We start from the raw sequence: 18,030 nt of genomic DNA on the forward strand, positions 1-18,030 counted from the left end.
AGTTGGTACTGCATCTGTGTTGAGGCATCATCGCTGTAAATTTGGTTGAAACATTCCTGATGAAGGATATAGAAAAGCAAGTGGAAAAGATAAACATATTGTAAGGCCAGGAATCTCTTCAGAAAACAAAAATCTTTAAAACTGCAGTTGCTCTTTTATTTTACAATATTACCAGTTAACATTATTACCAATTAACAATATTATTATATTTATAGCTGGGTTTACATCATCACTGTGATTGCTTCTAAAATCTTCTTCTAAAAACTTCTAAAAACTGTCATAGGATTTCCTCTATGTCTTTCATGCATCATATTATTTTCCTGTTCAAATTCAATGATAGATATCTATTACTTTTTTTTCACAGTTCCAATGTTTTTGCTATTATCTTCAGTTCACCTTCAACTTGGATAAGCTCTTAGCAAAAACTGCCTTCTTTGTTGATGTATATAGTTGTAGTTTTTCTCTGCCTTTTTTATTTTTCTTCAGCACCTCTTTTATTCTTTATCTACTGTCTTTCATACAGACTCGCCCTCTGGGCCATGGCTTTTCCAGGAAACCTTGGATTTTTTTATCCCTGGTTCAAGGAATAGACAGATACTGGTCTCAAAACAGACCCCTTTCTGGGTTTAATTTCCAACCAGTCTGCATTCCTGTTGTCTTTGAACTCCTGTTAACAGGGTCACCTACTAGACTTCTGTGCTGGAATTTAGTTGCTACTGGCTGTTTAATTTTTGTGCCACTTTTCTTGTGCAAACCTGTTATAACTTCAGAGTTGGCTTTTTGTGGCTCTTTAAATGAGCCCCTAGACATTTCCCTGCCTTTGCCTTCACTGTTCCGCTTAGGTCTTCTCTTGGACAGTGCTTTCTGAACGACTACGTAATGTTTCTATTCCTATGTTGCTTGGAGGCTTCCCAAACCCACCTTGAACATTGACACTTTTCTCTGTATTTTTATTAAAGGTCACTTATTACATCAGTGCGTTTGCCAGCTCTGCTGCATTCATCTGCACTCACTGCCATTATGTCATCAGAACCTTAACTGTGATTTACCCCTAAAATTTACCCTACAGCAACCCCAAAACTTTTAGGTTTTGGTCATCAGGTCTGTTACGCAGATCTCGCCAAAGTCAGTTCTTTTTCCTTGTTTAGTCATTTTTATCCTTTTGTACTACTGCTCAGAGTAATTATGCACATTTGCTATTTCATTACTGCTTTCCAGCAATCATCAGCTGCCTTCTTCCTTGAGCAGTGTTAACATTTCTTTTTATTGATGTTTCTGGTGTGTTCTAGTGCTGGTTTATGTGGCTGTAATAAGAAAGGAGACAAAAATAATTTTTGAAAGCTTCAGGAAACAGCATTCAAGCAGCCTACAGCTCCTTCACATTTGTTTCTGTTCCCCTTGTTTATAGCAGCTGTAATCAGAAATCCCTTGAGTACTTGTGGTCACTGACAAAACATCTTTATTCAGTGAGGAAATTAGTGATTTAAGTCTTTAATGACTCTAGAGTGATGTTGGGGAAGGACAACTTGATAAAGAAAACTGAGCAATATAAGCAAGGAATAACAGCTTGATGTGGCCTTTCAGGTGGTGTTAGATGACGGCACAGTCAGCAGTGGCTGTCCTGGCAGTGCTCAGCACGCAGAGTCTAGCAGCATCCCCTCTTACCTGAGCTCTGGCAATGCAGAGTATGCCCTTATGTTGGTGCAGGAAGTGCTGGCAAGGAAGCGAAGAGTAACACAGGTGAGAATTTCGAGTTGTCTTCACCACTGACCACAGTTTCATCAGCTAATGCTTCCCAGCTACTTCCAAGGTAACACTTTTCATCTACTCAGCCAGTTTCCTTACGGCTGACCCACTCTCGCTGCCCTATTGCTTTGCCAGTCTCACCAGCCCTGTGTTGCACTGCTTTTTTTCTCATGATCTCCATCCCTTCATCATAGCTTTTGCTTTCAGGTGAGCCGTCTCTCTGCTTGCCTCTCCCTCCAGGCTACTGCATCTGGAGCCATCTTCCCTGCTCATTATTGCCTGTTTGTGTTGTTTCCATCCCTGCTCCTTGCAGGCCCTAAAAGACGAGCTTTCTGCCAAGCAGAACTCTATCAGTTTCCTGCAGCACCAGCACAGACAGCAGGAAGAGGAGTGCAAGAAGTTGCAGCAAAGACTTGAGCAGCTGGAGGAGGAGTGTAAACTGAGCAGCAACCAGCGGCAGCAGCTCCAGGCTCTGGTGGAAGGACTCAGAAGGTGAGCATTTCATTCTTCTCATGCATGCTAGAGGCAGTCTGCTTCTAGCTTTTGGAATTCAGAGGTATTTAGGACTGAGAACTCACCTGCCCTACAGCATATGTGCATCCAGTCACTGTTTCTCCTGCTCCAGTGTGATCCTAAGACCATCTTGGAGATTTAAGGTGGTGTTGGAATACAGGATACCTTCCTCTCAATGAGGAGACTCTGTTCTTTGGGTGTCTTGTGTATAACCTGACTGGACGATGACCCCTTTTTTTTAGCCACTGCTTCTCTCTGAATGAAGACAACAGTCTCCTCCTCTTTTTTCCCCACTCAGTTCTGAGGGGAAGAGCAAGTCCTTCCCCACCCTGCTCTCCACAGATCCATCACGGAATGATGAAAATGTGATCCTCATCTACTAGTCCTTCTCATTCTTGTAGCTTGACCTTGTCTCTGCAGTGACTGTGCAAGCCTAGAGAGAAACAGGGAAGAGCTACAGCAACAGCTCAAAGTAACTGAACAAGAAGCCTGGCACCTGCGTCAAAGTAACACTGAACTGCAGCTGAAGGCAGGTTCTGCCCAAGAGGAACAAGTGGAGGAGCAACAGACAACAGAAGGAGAGCATTGGGACCGAGAGCTTCTGTGAGCCTTAAATCTTTCTCTAGGCAGGAGTGGGCATAGTTTGGACTTAGGAATTCCATTCTCAGTATAGCAGTGGGTTTTTTTCTGTTCATCAACTGTAGTGTAGAAAGATGAGAGATTATATGGACATGTCTGGGCACGTACTGACTGACATACAGCACAGCCTGCTTGTACTTCAAGACCTGTTAAAGGAATCATTCTGAGTCTGATCAGAGCTGGTGATAGCAGGCATAAGTTGAAATGAGAGGTTCAAATTGGTTTTAAGGAAAACCTCTTTAACTCTGAGGACAATCTGCAGTAGAACAGGTTTCCCAGAGAGGGTGTGCAGGTTCCATTTTTGGAAGTTTGCAAGACCAAACTGGATGCAGCCTTGAGCAACTTGGTCTGATCCTTCCTTGAGCAGAAGATTGGGCCCTTGTGGGGTCCCTTCCAACCTGAATCATCCTATATAGGTTTGGAAGTTCTGAGACACACACACCCTGAAAGATTGCTATCTCTTTCATCATTTCACTGCAGAAAGCAGTAATTTGGGAGATACTGATCTGGACTCAAAAAGTATTTTTACCCAAAGAAAGCTTTTGCTAAAACTTCCAATATATTAAAAAAGAAAGAAGTTAACTAAAAGACAAGAGCTGTTAAACTAAGAGTACCCAACCTTTTCGGAAATGTTCCTTGATTTTTGGAAGCTTATTTTCCTTTCTTGAGTGTTTTCCTGGGTTAAAATATCTACTACTTCTGGAAATGAAAATGTTTCTGATATGAGAAAAAACTGTTTGCCTTTCCTCTTCCCATAGTCAGAAGGACTTAGCTGCACTTGAAGCAAAACATTCCTTGTTACAGAATGAATTGATTGTTGCAAGAGAGACATTGGAGAAATCGCAACTTCAAAGAGATCTCCTGAAGCAAGAGAACCAGGAGCTTACAATGGCATTGAAAAAGGTGTGGTTGCCTTATTTTTAGTTCACACTTGTAGGAGAGGGAGTTCTGACAGCTGAACCCCTACCGATTTTGTTTCTGGCAGTGTGAGAGAGGGGAAATGGTGTTCTCCTTGGAAAACGTTGTGATCAGACCATATGGGCCCTTTGGGAGAGTTAGTACCCATACTGGGAAGGCGAAACTCCGTTTAGGATCTGAAGGTGCTTTTTAAAGTCAAGAGCTTTTTCTGTCTTTATTTTCATTTTGTTTTTTTGTGTCTTTAGGCAGAGCAGTTGGTAGCAGAGCTGTCAGGAGCTCAGAATAAGCTGAGATCTGAAACAGCTGATCTACACGTCGCAACAGCAAAGATGAGTAGTATTAATGAAGCTCTGGCGTTAGATAAAGTGCAACTGAACAAGCTTGTGCTACAGGTGAGCAGTGTTGCCAGGATCCTGCCAGGTGCTTGTGTCCGGATGGTGCTGCTTTCCAGACCTTTTACCCTCAGACAGTATGGCTGTCTGAATATGGACATATGGCTGCTTTTTCTACTCAAGCCAGACCTGGTACACAACACATCTTGCTGTGTTCTATTTCCTCTATGCTTTTGCAATTGTAGCTGGAACAGGAGAACGAAGTCCTGTCAAGCAAAGTAGAAGAGATGGAGAAAACAAAGATCTCTGTGCAGGAGAAGCTGAACTTGTGTAAAATGACAAATGAAGAGCTCTGCACGGAGAAAGCCCACCTAGAGCAGCAGTTGAAGAAAGCAGAGGACCAACAGGAGGGACTGCAGGTAAAACTGAGGATACTGGCAGAGGAGAAGGAAGAAATTCAAGAGAAGCTCAATCAGGTGAGACCAAAATTCTGGTACTGGATTGGCAGTTGGATGCCTGGCTCAGTGTAGGCAAGTCTGCTGGGTTGCCCATTGCTGTTTGCAAGAAGACACTTGGTTCTGCTGGAGGTCACAAGACCCTACTTATTTATTTTTGGAAATGGATCAGTGGCCAGTAGAGATGCTCTGCAGTTCTCTGAAGCACTGAGTTGTCCTCTGCTTTTATAGATTATTCTGTCCATTTGTCGTCTTTGGCCTCTTTGGCTTTTGACAAGCTGCATACAGCTTGTTTTCTTGTTGTCTGTGAATCCTGAGCAAGTCTGCTGCTGTCATTTACAGCAAAAGAAGAAAGCCGTTTAGCTCCTCATCTTTTTCTAGAAAGGAGAAAATAAGGAGTTGTGTGTTTCCATTTGTGCTCTTTGCTATGAAGTCTGCAACTCACAGAACTGCATTTGTTTTAGGCTTAATAGGGGATGTAGAACAGAGCTACAAGTCGTTTCCCGCTGACTTGCCCTGCTAAGGATGTGAATAACATTTTGCACTTGCTTTTGAAATTGTGTTGTAAGACATGTAGCTTTGAATTGGTAGAGTCTCTTTAGGCTTCGAAGAAGATGAGAAATGAATGATCAGTTTATGCTGAACTAAGTGATTTTCACTATACTGTAAAAACAGCTTGTGAAAATTATGTCACTGGAACAAAGTGTCATTGAAATGACTGTTTTCATAATGTACAATCTTGGGTGTCGGGGATAGCTCTGAGAGTTGTTTCACACTGTGTTCTCTGCTGAGTAGACCTAGTTCTTGGGTATGGGGTATGTTGTTTGGCATATGCACAGCAGAGGTGTTGTGCTGAAGAAAAACACTAAAATGTCATAGTTAATCTCCAAGCTTGAATGTCACGATGGTATATTAGGCAACTTACTTGTGTAAGGCGAGTAAATAGTACTGTTGACATGAATTACTGTACAAGTAGAGTCTACCATCTCTTTGGCCACATCAGCCTGATTTTTGTAAATTCCTAAAAGACATTACTTGCCAAAAGGGCTCTTTCCCTGCCAAGAATCACTTTTTTTTTTTTTTTTTTGCATCCGCCTACTTTACAAGCTAAAACAAAATGATCAAAGTGTTGCCAACTTTAGAAGGAGAAACTGTGTTTATTTTAACTTTCTTCAAAGACTAAAGTTGCTTTTGCCTAACCTTACCTGAAAATTTCCAGTAGTGGAATAGATTCTGCCAAAATTTTGGTTTGCAAGGTCATAATTCTGGAAAATACAGATTTTTTTCATAAAAACACATAATCTGGGGTATGTACATTTGTCCTGAAGGAGATGTTTGTTCCCCGCTAACTCAATATGACCATACACATCATTTCTAAATTAACAGTCCCGATGCCTTTTTTTTGGCAGCTCACTGTACTAGTACTATATATAGATGTCCTTAGACATTCAGCCCACAATACAGGACCTCTTTCTGCTGTAGCTGATTCAGAAGTAACACTGGCTAATTCTGAACTTCAGAGAAACAACTGAAAAATGCATTTTCTCGCACTTTCAGATTTGCCACCAGCAGGAGTCAGCAAGCAGTGATTTGGAGCAGTTGCGCCAGGAGTTCGCTCACCAAACAGGTGTTCTGACCAAGATGTCCAGGGAGAAGGAAGTCCTGGTGCATGAGAAGGCTGCCCTGGATGTGCGACTGGCAGCTGTGGAGCGGGACAGACAGGACCTTTCAGAGCAGCTGGCAGAGGCCAGGTAAAGACAGGAAAGAGGCCTTAAATAGGACATTATTTAAGGTCTGGTTATAAAGGTGGTAGTAATTGCACAACCATTTATTTCACCCTGTATGCTTTCCATAAGGCTTCACCCCCAGCAAATTGAAATCTTAGGAGAAAAAATTACTATGATTTGAGTGTTGTTTTTCTGACAGCTAAAGCTAGTGAGCCTGTGAGCCATGTCTACTTGCAAGTCCAGTGCAATTCAGTATGATTCCTTAGAATCTGTTATATTGGTTCTGGTTTCAATTATAACAGAACCGCGCTCGCTCTGCTTGCATCCAGGTTTTTCATAGAGACTGAAACATCTTTTGCGGTGTTATTTCTTGTTCTATGTGTTTGAACAGAGTCTTTCCATATTGGGTAGTTTGACACAGGATTTTTAGCATTCAAGGCTATTGTACAGAACACTAACACATTGCCCTTTACAGTTAAGCTGGAGGCTTATGCTGAATATCTTGAATAATATATAGTCTTCTGTTTCTAAGGCAACCTAGAGCTGATTGTACCAGCAACAGAGAAGCCCTTTTTTGAATCCTTGCTAGTCTTTGGGAATTCTTGTCTATCACTGTTGTATGGGCCCCTTGCTCCTTTACCACTTGGCCAGCAGAAACAAGCATCATGCTGCAGTTAAACAGAGATGGAACACGATGCTATGCTTTCCCCGTATCATGTTTTCAAGATTGAATATGGAAAGTTCTGCTTTTCCGGAGCTTTGTCCTCTCAAGGTGATTTTTAGAAGAGTTGTGAACTTGCAAAGTTACACAAATGACATTTTGGAGATTTTCAGTCTTGCTTCTTGAGTTTTGCCACTCACTGCTCCAGAACATATTGTTAGCAAGGCTGATAAACATCATTTGACTCAATCTGTTACTTGAGTTTACTCCTGACTTTCACAGTGGATCCAGTTAAATTGTGTTCTGTCAATTATTGAACTATACTTTTGGGCTACGACTTTTATTGCAGGGGGTCAGTGCTTGCTTTCCTTGTTCAGCTTCCAGAGGAGAGTGCCACCAAAGCCGAAAGGTGGAGGATGGAACATTATGAGCTGTCTATAGACATCTCTATCTTCTTGTGCCTTTAAAACTGATGAGACTTTCCATGTTTTATCAGCACACAGGTGAAGTGAAGAGCTATTTGATTATATATGTTCAGTGTAAAAATTGCTGTGGTAATAGAGAGCTCAGCAATATGTACTTTTCAGAGAAACCGTATTAAAAATTCACCTTGCCTTTTTTTTTTTTAAATCAACGACAGCGTCAGTCAAGAGATAAATCACTTTACAAGTATTTTTCGCAATAAATAAAGCATTACTTAGAGAAACTGGCAACTGTTTTCAAAACCCTTTTTCTCTCAGAATTTTGAACTCATTCTCTATTCATTTTTGGGGAATGACTTCTCTTTATCCTTATCCATTTTGGTGCATATTTACCTTGGGCTGCCAGAGATTGGCATTTTTGGAGTTAAGCTTTTGTTCTGCTTGCTTGAGGATATATCTTTTGTTGTCTGTCTGTGTAGTGAAATGCTTCTATTTGGGGTTTTATTGCAGTAACACCCACATACCCCTATACATATATTACTCCTATAAATATATATTACACTTCTGAACAAGGGAGGCAGTGCCACATATTGTAGGAAACTGACACACAGGAATTTGGATTAAAGAAGGGAGGTAAAGTCAGCTCCTCAGTGCAGCTCCTGGTTCAAAAATCCCCTGTGTTATATCAACCAGTTGCTAGAAGTCTGTGTAAAGCCATTTTCGTCTGCAGTGCTATGGCTTGCGTTTCAGAATGACAAATCTGCAGTGCTATGGCTTGCATTTCAGAATGACAAATCGTCTGAGGGACTTCATAGTGAGTTAGCCACATTTAAAAGAAGCAGATTTTTCTCTTGAGCTTCCAGCAATCTCAGCTGAGGGTTACCTGCCATTTCTTGCAGGTGGTTCTTCTACTAGCAGAATTCTTACAAATGCTTCTAAAAGCATAGATGTTACTATATGCCTGGAATTTGAGGTATTCCTTTGGTTGCTTTTAAACTTAGTTTTGGAAAAGTGCCAGTATATGCCTACACTATAATCAATCAACATTAAAAAGCCTCTAATCAGCCAGGGAAGTCCTCTTCTTTTGCCCCTCTTTAGAGCAAACCTGAAGGTACTGATAAGATAACAGAGGATGGGCTTTTGCTTGCTAGCACATACTTTGTGGACACAGCTACCTGTGTTTCATAGATCCAACAATAGCAGCTTAAGCTTTGGCTCTTAAGATCAAACCAACCTTTGTGTGTTATGCTAGGTCATAAGTAAGGCCTGCGTATTTCCTGGGGGAGGCCTGCACTGCTCTTCTGTATGACAGAAATATGTTTGCTGTCTGAGGATCCATGCAACACATTTTCTATACTCATTTGAAAAAGTTCCCTCTGAGTGTTAATAGTAAGAGACTTGTGTCTTTCCATATTTACAACTTACAGGTCAATGAAGGAGATCCTGGAATCCAGCCTGTTTGAGGCTCAGCACCATTTGTCTCAGCTGGAGGTCACCAGGAGTCAGCTGGAAATCCAACTTCATACAGTCACTCAGGCCAAGGAGGTCATACAAGGTAAGGGTTCATGTGCTTTGTCTCTGGCTCTGGTCATCCCCCTGCCTAGGGCTGATCGTATGAAATGACCTGTCTGTGATAACAGTGCTTCTGAGGAGTAAGGGAGAGGGATACAGATCCCTTCTGCAACAAAATTCAAATGGCTTAAGGCTAGTAAAACTGGAGCCTCTGTTTGGATAGGTACAAGACAGGGACTAAACCTCTTGCCATCCCTCTTGTTTGCAGGGGAAGTGAAGTGCCTTCATTGTGAGCTGGAAGCAGAGAGATTTCGAATGAAGCAGGAACGGGAAAGCATGGCACAGCAGCTCCTGCGGACCGAGCAGCAGTGTAACGACACCCTCAGGCTTCAGCAAACTGATCATGAGATGGAAATAAACAAGCTGCTGCAAGACCTAGTAGGAAACAACACAGCCCCTTTGCGCTAGGAGCCAGGCAGCAGAGCCAGTGTCTCACATTTGAAAGTGTGCAAGAGCCCACATGGCTATATAGGGACAGTAAATGCAGCTTGAGGTTCAGTGTGGACCAAAGAAGAATTCAACACCAATTGTGTACGGAAGGTTGGGTGGGCTCTGCAGAAAGCCTGACAGCAAAGGGGCAGAATTGATCCAGATTCCTCATTACCACAAAGTGGACTCCTAACATTCCTGCCAATTGTAATCACAAAAGAAACCCTTTTGCTCTCTGCCCCTTCCTAGTAGGCAGAGTCTTAATATTTGGAACAGATTCCTTATTCCTGATACTTCAGTGTCTGTCCTTTGGGTAGGGCATCAGGATACAACCTGTTCCTACCTGCAGTCAGGTACCTTTTTTCTTTCCTTTTCTCTTCCCCCTTCCCTTCCCTTTCCCTTCCCTTCTTTTCTTTTAGGAAAATGGAGTTGAGCTTCAAAATAGAGACTATGAGAATAGAGAGAAATCCCGAGGCCAGATGGACTAGGAAAAAGGCAGCCATCAGAGAGGAGTACTTGTTCCACTTGCTTACCTTTCTTTTATGTTCCTTGGTAGGACAGCATTTCTGTAGGACACGAGTGTGCTGTTCAAGTGGGGTTTTGTGGAAGGGATGCTTTCTTCATGTGCTTGTGAAGAGGTTGGTCAGGATTCCATCTCAAAGTTTTTTCCTCCACCTAACAGGCAAGTGAGCAGGAAGGGCACCATTCAGAGCTACGGGAGATGCTGGAGCGCTGGGATAAGGAGAAAGCAGAGGCAGAAGGAAAGCATGAGAAGCAGCTATTGGATATGAGGCAGCAGGTTGCTGCCATGCAAGTTCAGCAAGAAGAGGAACGAAATAGAGCTGAAACTGCCAAGAAAGAGGTAAAGAACATGAATGGAGAATTTGTGTGCTTTTACTTTTCTGGCTCCTTATTGGTGGCTGCCTGGGTAGAAATATCTCTTGGATGCACTTTTATGTAGAAAAGTGGAGCCTTAACAACCAACCCGAAAGAAGTACAGTGAGCTATAGAAAACATGGAGACATGGTAACTGGATGGGTATTGGGCTGTGTGGAGCATGCCCTGTATTTTCCTGATGTATTTGAGGTGTAGAAAAATCTTTCTAAAAGCTGCTCTGAAGTGTTTTTGAACAGTAAAGAGCAGAGGTGGTCTCTGGGCTGTGTTTTAAGTCACTTGTTTTGAGCTCAGACCTCATATGCCAAAGCAACTTTGTCATATACTGGGAGTCCTCTTAGTATGCTGCCCAAAGTTGTGCTCTTTATTCAGAGCATCTAGGCACAGTAGGACCCACAGCTCTGTCTGCAGGTATTGCAGTGACAGGGCCAGTTCTCAGAGACGACAGCCTCTCATGACAGAACTTCACCAAACTTCACTGAATGCCTTAACATTGCAGTAACTTCTAACAAAGCACATTTAGAATACAAGACTTTTCTAAAGGAGCTCCTAACTTCAGCCCTCTGTTGGCCTTTCAGTTTCAGTGCTGCTACCCAGGTGGAAAAGTAGCTATTGAAAAACACAACACAGGACAAGAAATAACCTGACCAGCAACATTGGATACTTGAAAATTGTAATGCATTTTCATATTAGATAAAAGATTTAAGAGATTATTGGGGATTGCAGATTGGACCATGTTTGTACTGCCAATCTTACTTTAGAAGTCTTTGCCTAGAAGTGAGCAGATACTGGCCTGGAGACCAATAGCACATTGCTTTGAAAATATGTGAGCCTGTTAGCCTTGCCACACAAATTTCACCTGTGATGTTCAAACACGTTTTCTGTCCCTTACTTCTGTGCAGGTCCTGCTAGAAAAGGAGAATGAGAAGAAGGCTTTATTAGAGACACTACTTCAAACTCAAGGAGAGCTAACAGAAGCCTGCAAGCAGCTAGAGCAGCTCAGGCAGGATGTGAAAGAGCAGCAAGAGAATGGACAGGTATAACTGACTAGCAGGGTGGGTTGAAAGAACAGTTGGCAATTGTACATAAGCTGAGAGAGGGGCCGATAGAGCCAGGCCACAGAGTGGGAGACAAGAGCAAAGAGCTGAAACAGAAGTCCTAGAATGGGGGAGAGAGGTACTACTGCAGGCACTGGGGCACAGGGCCTGATAAGCTCTAGAAATAAGCCAAAGGAACGAAGAGTTACAGTAGGAGCAAAGGTGAGTAGAAAGAGAAGTGTCTGAATGAAGCCGATTTGGGGACCGAAAAAGATCTGAAGGTGACAGCTGGCCCCAGTAACTTGCTCTTTATTCTTGCTTACAGAACATCACAGAAAAGTTGCAAGCAGAGCTTCAGGAAGCTCAGAGTAAGATCGCGGCCATGGAGAATAGGCACAAGGAAGAAATCAAAACCCTCAAAGAGGAAATGAATGTCCTTCTTCAGCAGAGGGATGCTCTACAGAAAAAGGTGACTGAAATAGCAATAGACACTTCAATCTTCAAAGAGATTGTCTTTCCACTTCTTGCTTTCCATTGGGTCACTGCAGAGCGGGCTGCAGGCGTACCCCTCTGCCTGCTAGCATGCTCTAGACTCCTTTTCTGCTGTTTTGAAGACTTCTTACCTGTCAGTATGAACTTCAGCTGCTGCCCTGGATAGTCCTAGGCTTCTGCCTGTTATTTTGCCAATAATTATCAGGTGGATTTTCTGTTGGTCTGGTGCTGCTATCCCTGTTTTTTTTTCAGACAAGTGTGCTATCTTACTGAAGTTTTTAAACGTCAGCTGTATCTAATGTGACTGTAGTACTCTCATACTAGGATGAAGTTAAATCCATTCTTTGTCTTTCCCCACAGTATATGATACAGCTGATAGAGACAAGCTTTAGTCTTTGACTGCTCTATTATGTTTATTTCAGGTAGAAGAGTTGAAATCTCAACTAGCAGTCTCTGAAGAGTCCTGGCAAATAATTAGCCATGAAGCTCAGGAGCATCTGCGTGAGGCACAGGAATTGTCTAGGCAGAAGATGCTAGAGGTTGTGCACCTTGAGAACATCCTGGAGGAGGAGAGGAGCCAGTGGGAGGAGGTAGAACATCAGAACAGAGAGCTGCAAGCTCATCTGCAGTCCTTGGAGGGAGAAAGAAGTCAATGGGAAAAAGTACAGCGTCATAACACGGAATTTCAGGCTTCACTGAAAGCCCTGGAGAGTGAAAGAGCCAGGTAATTGAGACCATGTGATAGACTTTGTTCTCTTTTAATAGGTTCCTTCTTTAAAGTCTTGCATATGTAAGTGACTCTGGAAGCATTTCCTAAAAAAGTTTGAAATTATCCGCATAAAACTGTTTCAATCTATTGGTTTTGTTTTATTCTTTCTTTTCTTTTTATCCTTCAATTACAGTTTTTCTGAAACCAATGGGTTTTAAAGCGGTCCTTTCTTTAAGGGAGGATTTATCTAATGAAAGAGTTAAATGCAGCTTTCAGGGGATTCAAACATAAAGCACACCAAAGGAGGCAAGATAAACTGCAGTATAATGGGTGGGGTAGATCCAGCAATCCTGCCTTGGGACCAGGGAGCCATGAGGCTTGGGTCCAGTGGGTCCTTTTTGGATCTGTATCAGTCTTCATTCCTGATTCCTTTGGTCAGAAACCTGTTGGTTATGTTCTCCTGGGACATCTTTGAAGTTGAGAAGAAGCCCCTTGGTACCAAATGTAGTATGTGTACTCCCCTGTACACGTACATATATTCCTGTATGAAAACAAGCATAGAAGGTATGTGCTTGGGTATGACTAGTTGATCAGATACTGCTTAGCAGGAAAAGCAATTTTGCTGAGGGTTTATTTAATATGACACAGTGTAATGATGGGTTGCTTATTCTCTCTTTCTTATAGGCTGACTCTGTCTCTGGAAAAAAAGGAACTGACCCTCAGAACCCTAGAAGAAAACAGTGTTTCCCAGCAGAATGAGGTGTCTAAATTGCTGTCTGCCATTCATGAGGCCCAGCAGCTCCATTCAGACCACAGAAGAGAAATACAAGAGCTCAACAACCAGGTGCCCTTTGCCTAATATCCTCTTCTTTTGAATACCACCTTCAACTTGTAGGCAGTGAGTTGTTTCCCTTCCCAGCAACACACATTACTTCTGCCCAGAGATTTTGCACATTGAAACCAAGGCTGGATCTCTGCTGTGTTCTCCCCATGGTTTCCCCTAATCTCTCATAGTTGATGACATTATGTCTCTGAGAAGAAAGAGAAGACTCCTTTGGAGCTTTTCAGTACCTCTGTTACAACTGTTGTCCCTAGATGGTTCTTCGACCTCTGAAGGGTACCTAGCAATCTGGTGAGACAGAAATGGTTATTTCATTCTGTAGAAGGCACTTCCATTGCAGCCTGTCCATCTTGCATTTTGGAGATGCTCAGCAGGGGATGCTGATTGACTGCCCTTTATTTCTCCTTTCAGTTGTCTCTGGCAGCCACCACACTCATGCTGGGATGTTTGATCTACCACCTCACTCTGACAGGCATTCACCTAAACACAAGCGTGTACATTCGTTTCTGTGGTTGGAGAGTGTAACAGGTCATTCCTTTGGGATTGCGGAAACTTCCTTTTGTCCCCTTAGCCTCTAGATGCCTGTTTCTAGACTACTGTCTGTTTTGCATCATTCGGATCCTTTGGGATTTTTTGTCTTTGTCTCCTTTGTGTGGTGTTTGCTTGAAGTGATTTCTGCTCCACTGTTTTTCATACTTTCTGCTCTACTACCTCAGAAACAGCTCTGTCCCTGAGGCTCTGTGTGTCTCTGTTACAGGTTCAATCACTGCAGGAAATGTTGCTTGAAAAGGAGGCTGGCCTGGTGACTCGGGAGAAGCAGTTGTTGGAAGATCTAGAGCAGTCCCGAGCAGGCGAACGATGCTTGAGGGACTCTTTGAGGGTGCTGGAGGCTGAGATGTCTGAACTTCAGCTGAGGCTCTGTAGCACAGAGAACAGAGCCAAGGCACTGGCTGCAGAGTGCCAGCAGGCTAACAGCGCGCGCTGCGAAGCCCAGGCCCAGCTACAGCAACTGCGTTTGGTTCTCCATCGCATGCTGTGTGGCAGCACGGATAAAAGCAGAGACTTGGTCGCTCAGACTTCAGGCGAGTGTGGGAGGCTGGGCTTGAGTAGAGTGTGTATAGGAGAGCATGTGGGGGGAGGGATGGTTCTTCGTGATCCTGATAGACTGACCTGTGCTTTGAAGAAGTCTTGAATGCCCGAGGTGTCTGCAGAGAGAAAAGTCCATGTCTGTGTGTGGCAAATGACCAGTATCAGCTTGAAATAGGGCCCATGATGTGGAAGCACCTGTGCATCTTCTCTGGGACGGTGCTGGCATTAGCATGCAGCAAAACAATGTTAGCCTGTAACACATCCTTGCTGTATTATACGCTCTACGGCAGCCTCTTATGCACTGCCACCTTCTTCTGTGTACAAACAGGCCTCTCTTATTGGAGATCCTCCAATTAAAGCTTAAAACAGAATGGCTTCTTTCTTCAGAACAGGATCATGCCTGGGGCCTAACTGTTTCTCAGCCCGGGGACCTCCCCATAGACATCACAGTGGACAGAGTGGCCGCAGCCTTACGAGACCTGCACCAGGACCTGAAGCACACTCAGCAAGATCTGGTAATGTGTCTCTGTAGTACAGCCAGAAACCCTATCTCTGCTGACCTGAGCTGACTAGCAGGCAGCCAAACCAGAATGGATGTAAACTCTTGCTTTCATTTAGGCCAGGTTTGCTTGATGCCGTCCGGAGTAAGGTGAATCATGACTACAGCTACTACTGCTGTCCAACTGGCCCCATCCCTGGCTTAGTTCTCCCTTAGCTTTGATACCCCTTTTGTCTCCTTCCAGCTGTGGCTCTGTTTTCTCATACTGCTCTTATTTCCTCCAGAATCATGCCAGAAAGAAGTCACAGGAGCTGGAGCTGGAGCTGAACAAGAGACTGGCTGAGAGGGATCACATCAGTGCCCGCAATCTAGAGCTACAGCAACTACTGGCCCAAAGCCAAGAAGGTACTGCCTCCACTTTCCAATGCACTGAGTCCCTCCGGTCTCACCAGCAGGGAGTTCTGATACCACGCAGTGGGAAAAATGCAGTGCCAGGAGATGGGAAAAGAAAAAAAAAAAACAAAAATCAAGGAGCATGAGGCTTATTCCTAGAATTAGCAGCGCAGGGGAGTGAAAGCTTGTCATAGTGAGGGATCCAGTGCCTGGCTGGTGATGCATGTGTAAAGTGGGTGTCTTTCAGGTTGCATGACACTGCAAAGGAGAGGTAGCTTGATGTATCATAACTTCTCCATATGCCCTTTGAATGCCCCAGCCTGAAAAGTCTTATCATTACTGGCTGCCTTTTCCTTTTGCAGTTTCATGGAGTATTAGTTCAGTGTTAAGTTTCTGTGTTACTTTATTCCCCAATGCATCCTTTTTTCTGCTTCTGTCTAGTTCTCTGGTATCTAATGCTTCTGTCCTTTCCTAGCTGTCCTCTGATACTGATTTGGTGTCTGAGCTCACATTCATAGCAAACAGCATTTTCCTTGCCACATCTTACTTGTCTTTGATAACATGTTCAGTATGAGCTTGTCTAGAAAATTTTTCATGTGCGACCAATTACTTCTGTCTTCCTTCAGTCTTTTGACCTTCTTAGAGCCTTCAGTGTTATTGGCCTCTTTATGTTGTAGCTGAATATTGCATCTCTTCTTCTCTCTCTGTCAAGCTTCTCCCACTCTCCAAATCAGAATTTCTTTTCTATCTCATTGGCTTGTTTTCCTTGTCTCAAACTGCAGGAACCAGAAAGTGCTAGCATGACTCATTGCCTCCCCCACAAGCCACCCTCACAAGCCAGCTCATGTAGTACCTTTAATTAACCAATATTTCTCTCTTGTTCCTTCTCTGAGGTTGAACTGCTGGTCATTTTTCCATCCGTCTTTGCAGGAAAGTTTTCCAGGCCTTTAATCATCTCTAGTTGTGCAACATCTGTAGTTCTTTGTCATGCATGGTAACACCTCATGGACTGTAAATTTTGCTATTGGTGGATCCTGCTCTTGCACTTGCCCATTTTTTCTCCTGTTCAGTTCCTATCTATTCATCAGTAGTCTCACTGTTTGTTTCCAGTGTCACTATTGGAGCAATATTCAGATGTTTTTGCCTGTTCTCCCTGAATATTTCCTTTTCCTTTTTTTTCCTGTCAGTGCACAGTGCATTCCCCTTGCACTCTTTTGGTCAAACACCTCAAAGCACATCTTCAAGAAAACCACTAACATCTGTTCTCTTTTGCCTGTGCTCTTTCCCTTCTGTCTTCCTGGTCAATCAACTCTTACAGTCAGTCCTCGCTTTTGCTTTTTTCTTCTGTTCAACCCTTTTTCTTTAAGATGTTAAATCTGACCTTTGCCTTCTGTCCCTATCTTGGCTTCCTCAATGCAGATTCTGTCTACTTCCAACATTAGGAATGACATGCTGCCTTAGCCTTAGCCCTAGTCTTCCAACAAGCAGATGAGCAACTGCTTTTCCATATTTTTCTGAACCTTGCCACTTTCACTCTTTCTCCTGGCAGGTCTGGTAAAACATAGTCAGATGGGAAAATGTTTTCTTCCTTGGATGCAAATCAGTTTGGTTTTGCTTTGCTTTTTCCTCTTCTCCCTGACCTTTATCCCTGCAGAGACACAGGTGGCAGAAGGCAAGAAAAACTCTCTGCAAGCTGCCTTGCAGGAAGAGGCTGCTGCTTTAAAGAAGGAGGTTGTGACCCTACATCAAGAAGTGGCATCTTTGGAAAGGAGACTCGAGAGTACTGAGAAGCAAAGGAAGGAAGTCCTGGTGAGCCTGACAGATGCCATAAAGGGCATATTTTGGGGGCCTTCTGTTGATGTTCTAGGGAACAGCTTTTCCAGTACTGGGTGGTTCTGTGTGGGTTTGGTCCAATTCTGAGAAATGTGGCAATCAGGAGGTAGTTAAGAACTTTGTATAATAAGGTACATAATATACAGTGCTGATCAAGTTTGTCTCATTTTCCCCTTTCATCTACTCATCAGTTCTTGTTTGCCAGGCTTTTCTTTCCTGCCAGGCCGTGTAGCTGTATTTACAGAGCCATCACCTTGAATAAAAGTAGTCAGTCCAGAAAGGATAAACATTAAGATGAAAAGTTAAGTTAACCTCAGTTAAGATGATCAGAAGCATATCTGGAGAGACCACAGACACTGCAAGGGCAAAAGAACAGTATTTATGCTAGTGATTTTAGCATTCTTCTGGACAAGTTATGAAAGCATGCTGGGATCGTGTAAAACTCAGTTATGATTCAGGCTGTTTGTTTACCTCAGTCCTGAAGATTTCGTCCCTTTAAGCATAGTCACAATAACTTTTGAACCTGGTCTCTATTTACATTGCATGGCTTGTGCATTTTCTGCTTGTGATCAAATAATATATATGTATATTCCTAAGTAATTTGGGAGAGGATCTGAGGAGAGAAATTTTGCAACTAATGGAAAGTTATTCAACATTTCACGGATGTGGGCAGAAATTTGGGAGAAATTTGAGAAACAAAACAGCTGATATAGGTAAATATACATGTCTGCAAGGGAAAAATGGTCCTGGTTTCAAGCACAGAAGTAAAAGCTGCAATCTGACCATTAGCTCTCAAAAGGGAAGGCAGTGGGGTTCAGGTTTCAAGAAG

General features: G+C 43.1%; 1 protein-coding gene across 1 annotated transcript in view; it reads left to right on the plus strand.

Moving 5' to 3' along the window:
* Positions 1-18,030, plus strand: part of LOC104569717 (uncharacterized) — a 34,557-nt gene that overhangs the window by 6,805 nt on the left and 9,722 nt on the right. The window contains 18 exon segments of the mRNA XM_088536022.1: positions 1,585-1,740; positions 2,060-2,238; positions 2,680-2,862; positions 3,657-3,801; positions 4,062-4,208; positions 4,394-4,624; positions 6,161-6,354; positions 8,841-8,968; positions 9,194-9,363; positions 10,097-10,276; positions 11,211-11,345; positions 11,671-11,814; positions 12,260-12,561; positions 13,231-13,390; positions 14,145-14,469; positions 14,864-14,991; positions 15,260-15,380; positions 17,023-17,177. Of these exon segments, the coding sequence (XP_088392148.1) occupies positions 1,585-1,740; positions 2,060-2,238; positions 2,680-2,862; positions 3,657-3,801; positions 4,062-4,208; positions 4,394-4,624; positions 6,161-6,354; positions 8,841-8,968; positions 9,194-9,363; positions 10,097-10,276; positions 11,211-11,345; positions 11,671-11,814; positions 12,260-12,561; positions 13,231-13,390; positions 14,145-14,469; positions 14,864-14,991; positions 15,260-15,380; positions 17,023-17,177 (3,183 nt within the window).

This window comes from Tinamus guttatus, unplaced genomic scaffold (assembly GCF_059628265.1).
Source record: "Tinamus guttatus ecotype Peru unplaced genomic scaffold, ASM5962826v1 Tinamus_guttatus_pri_ptg000650l, whole genome shotgun sequence".
Classification (NCBI taxonomy): Eukaryota; Metazoa; Chordata; class Aves; order Tinamiformes; family Tinamidae; genus Tinamus; species Tinamus guttatus.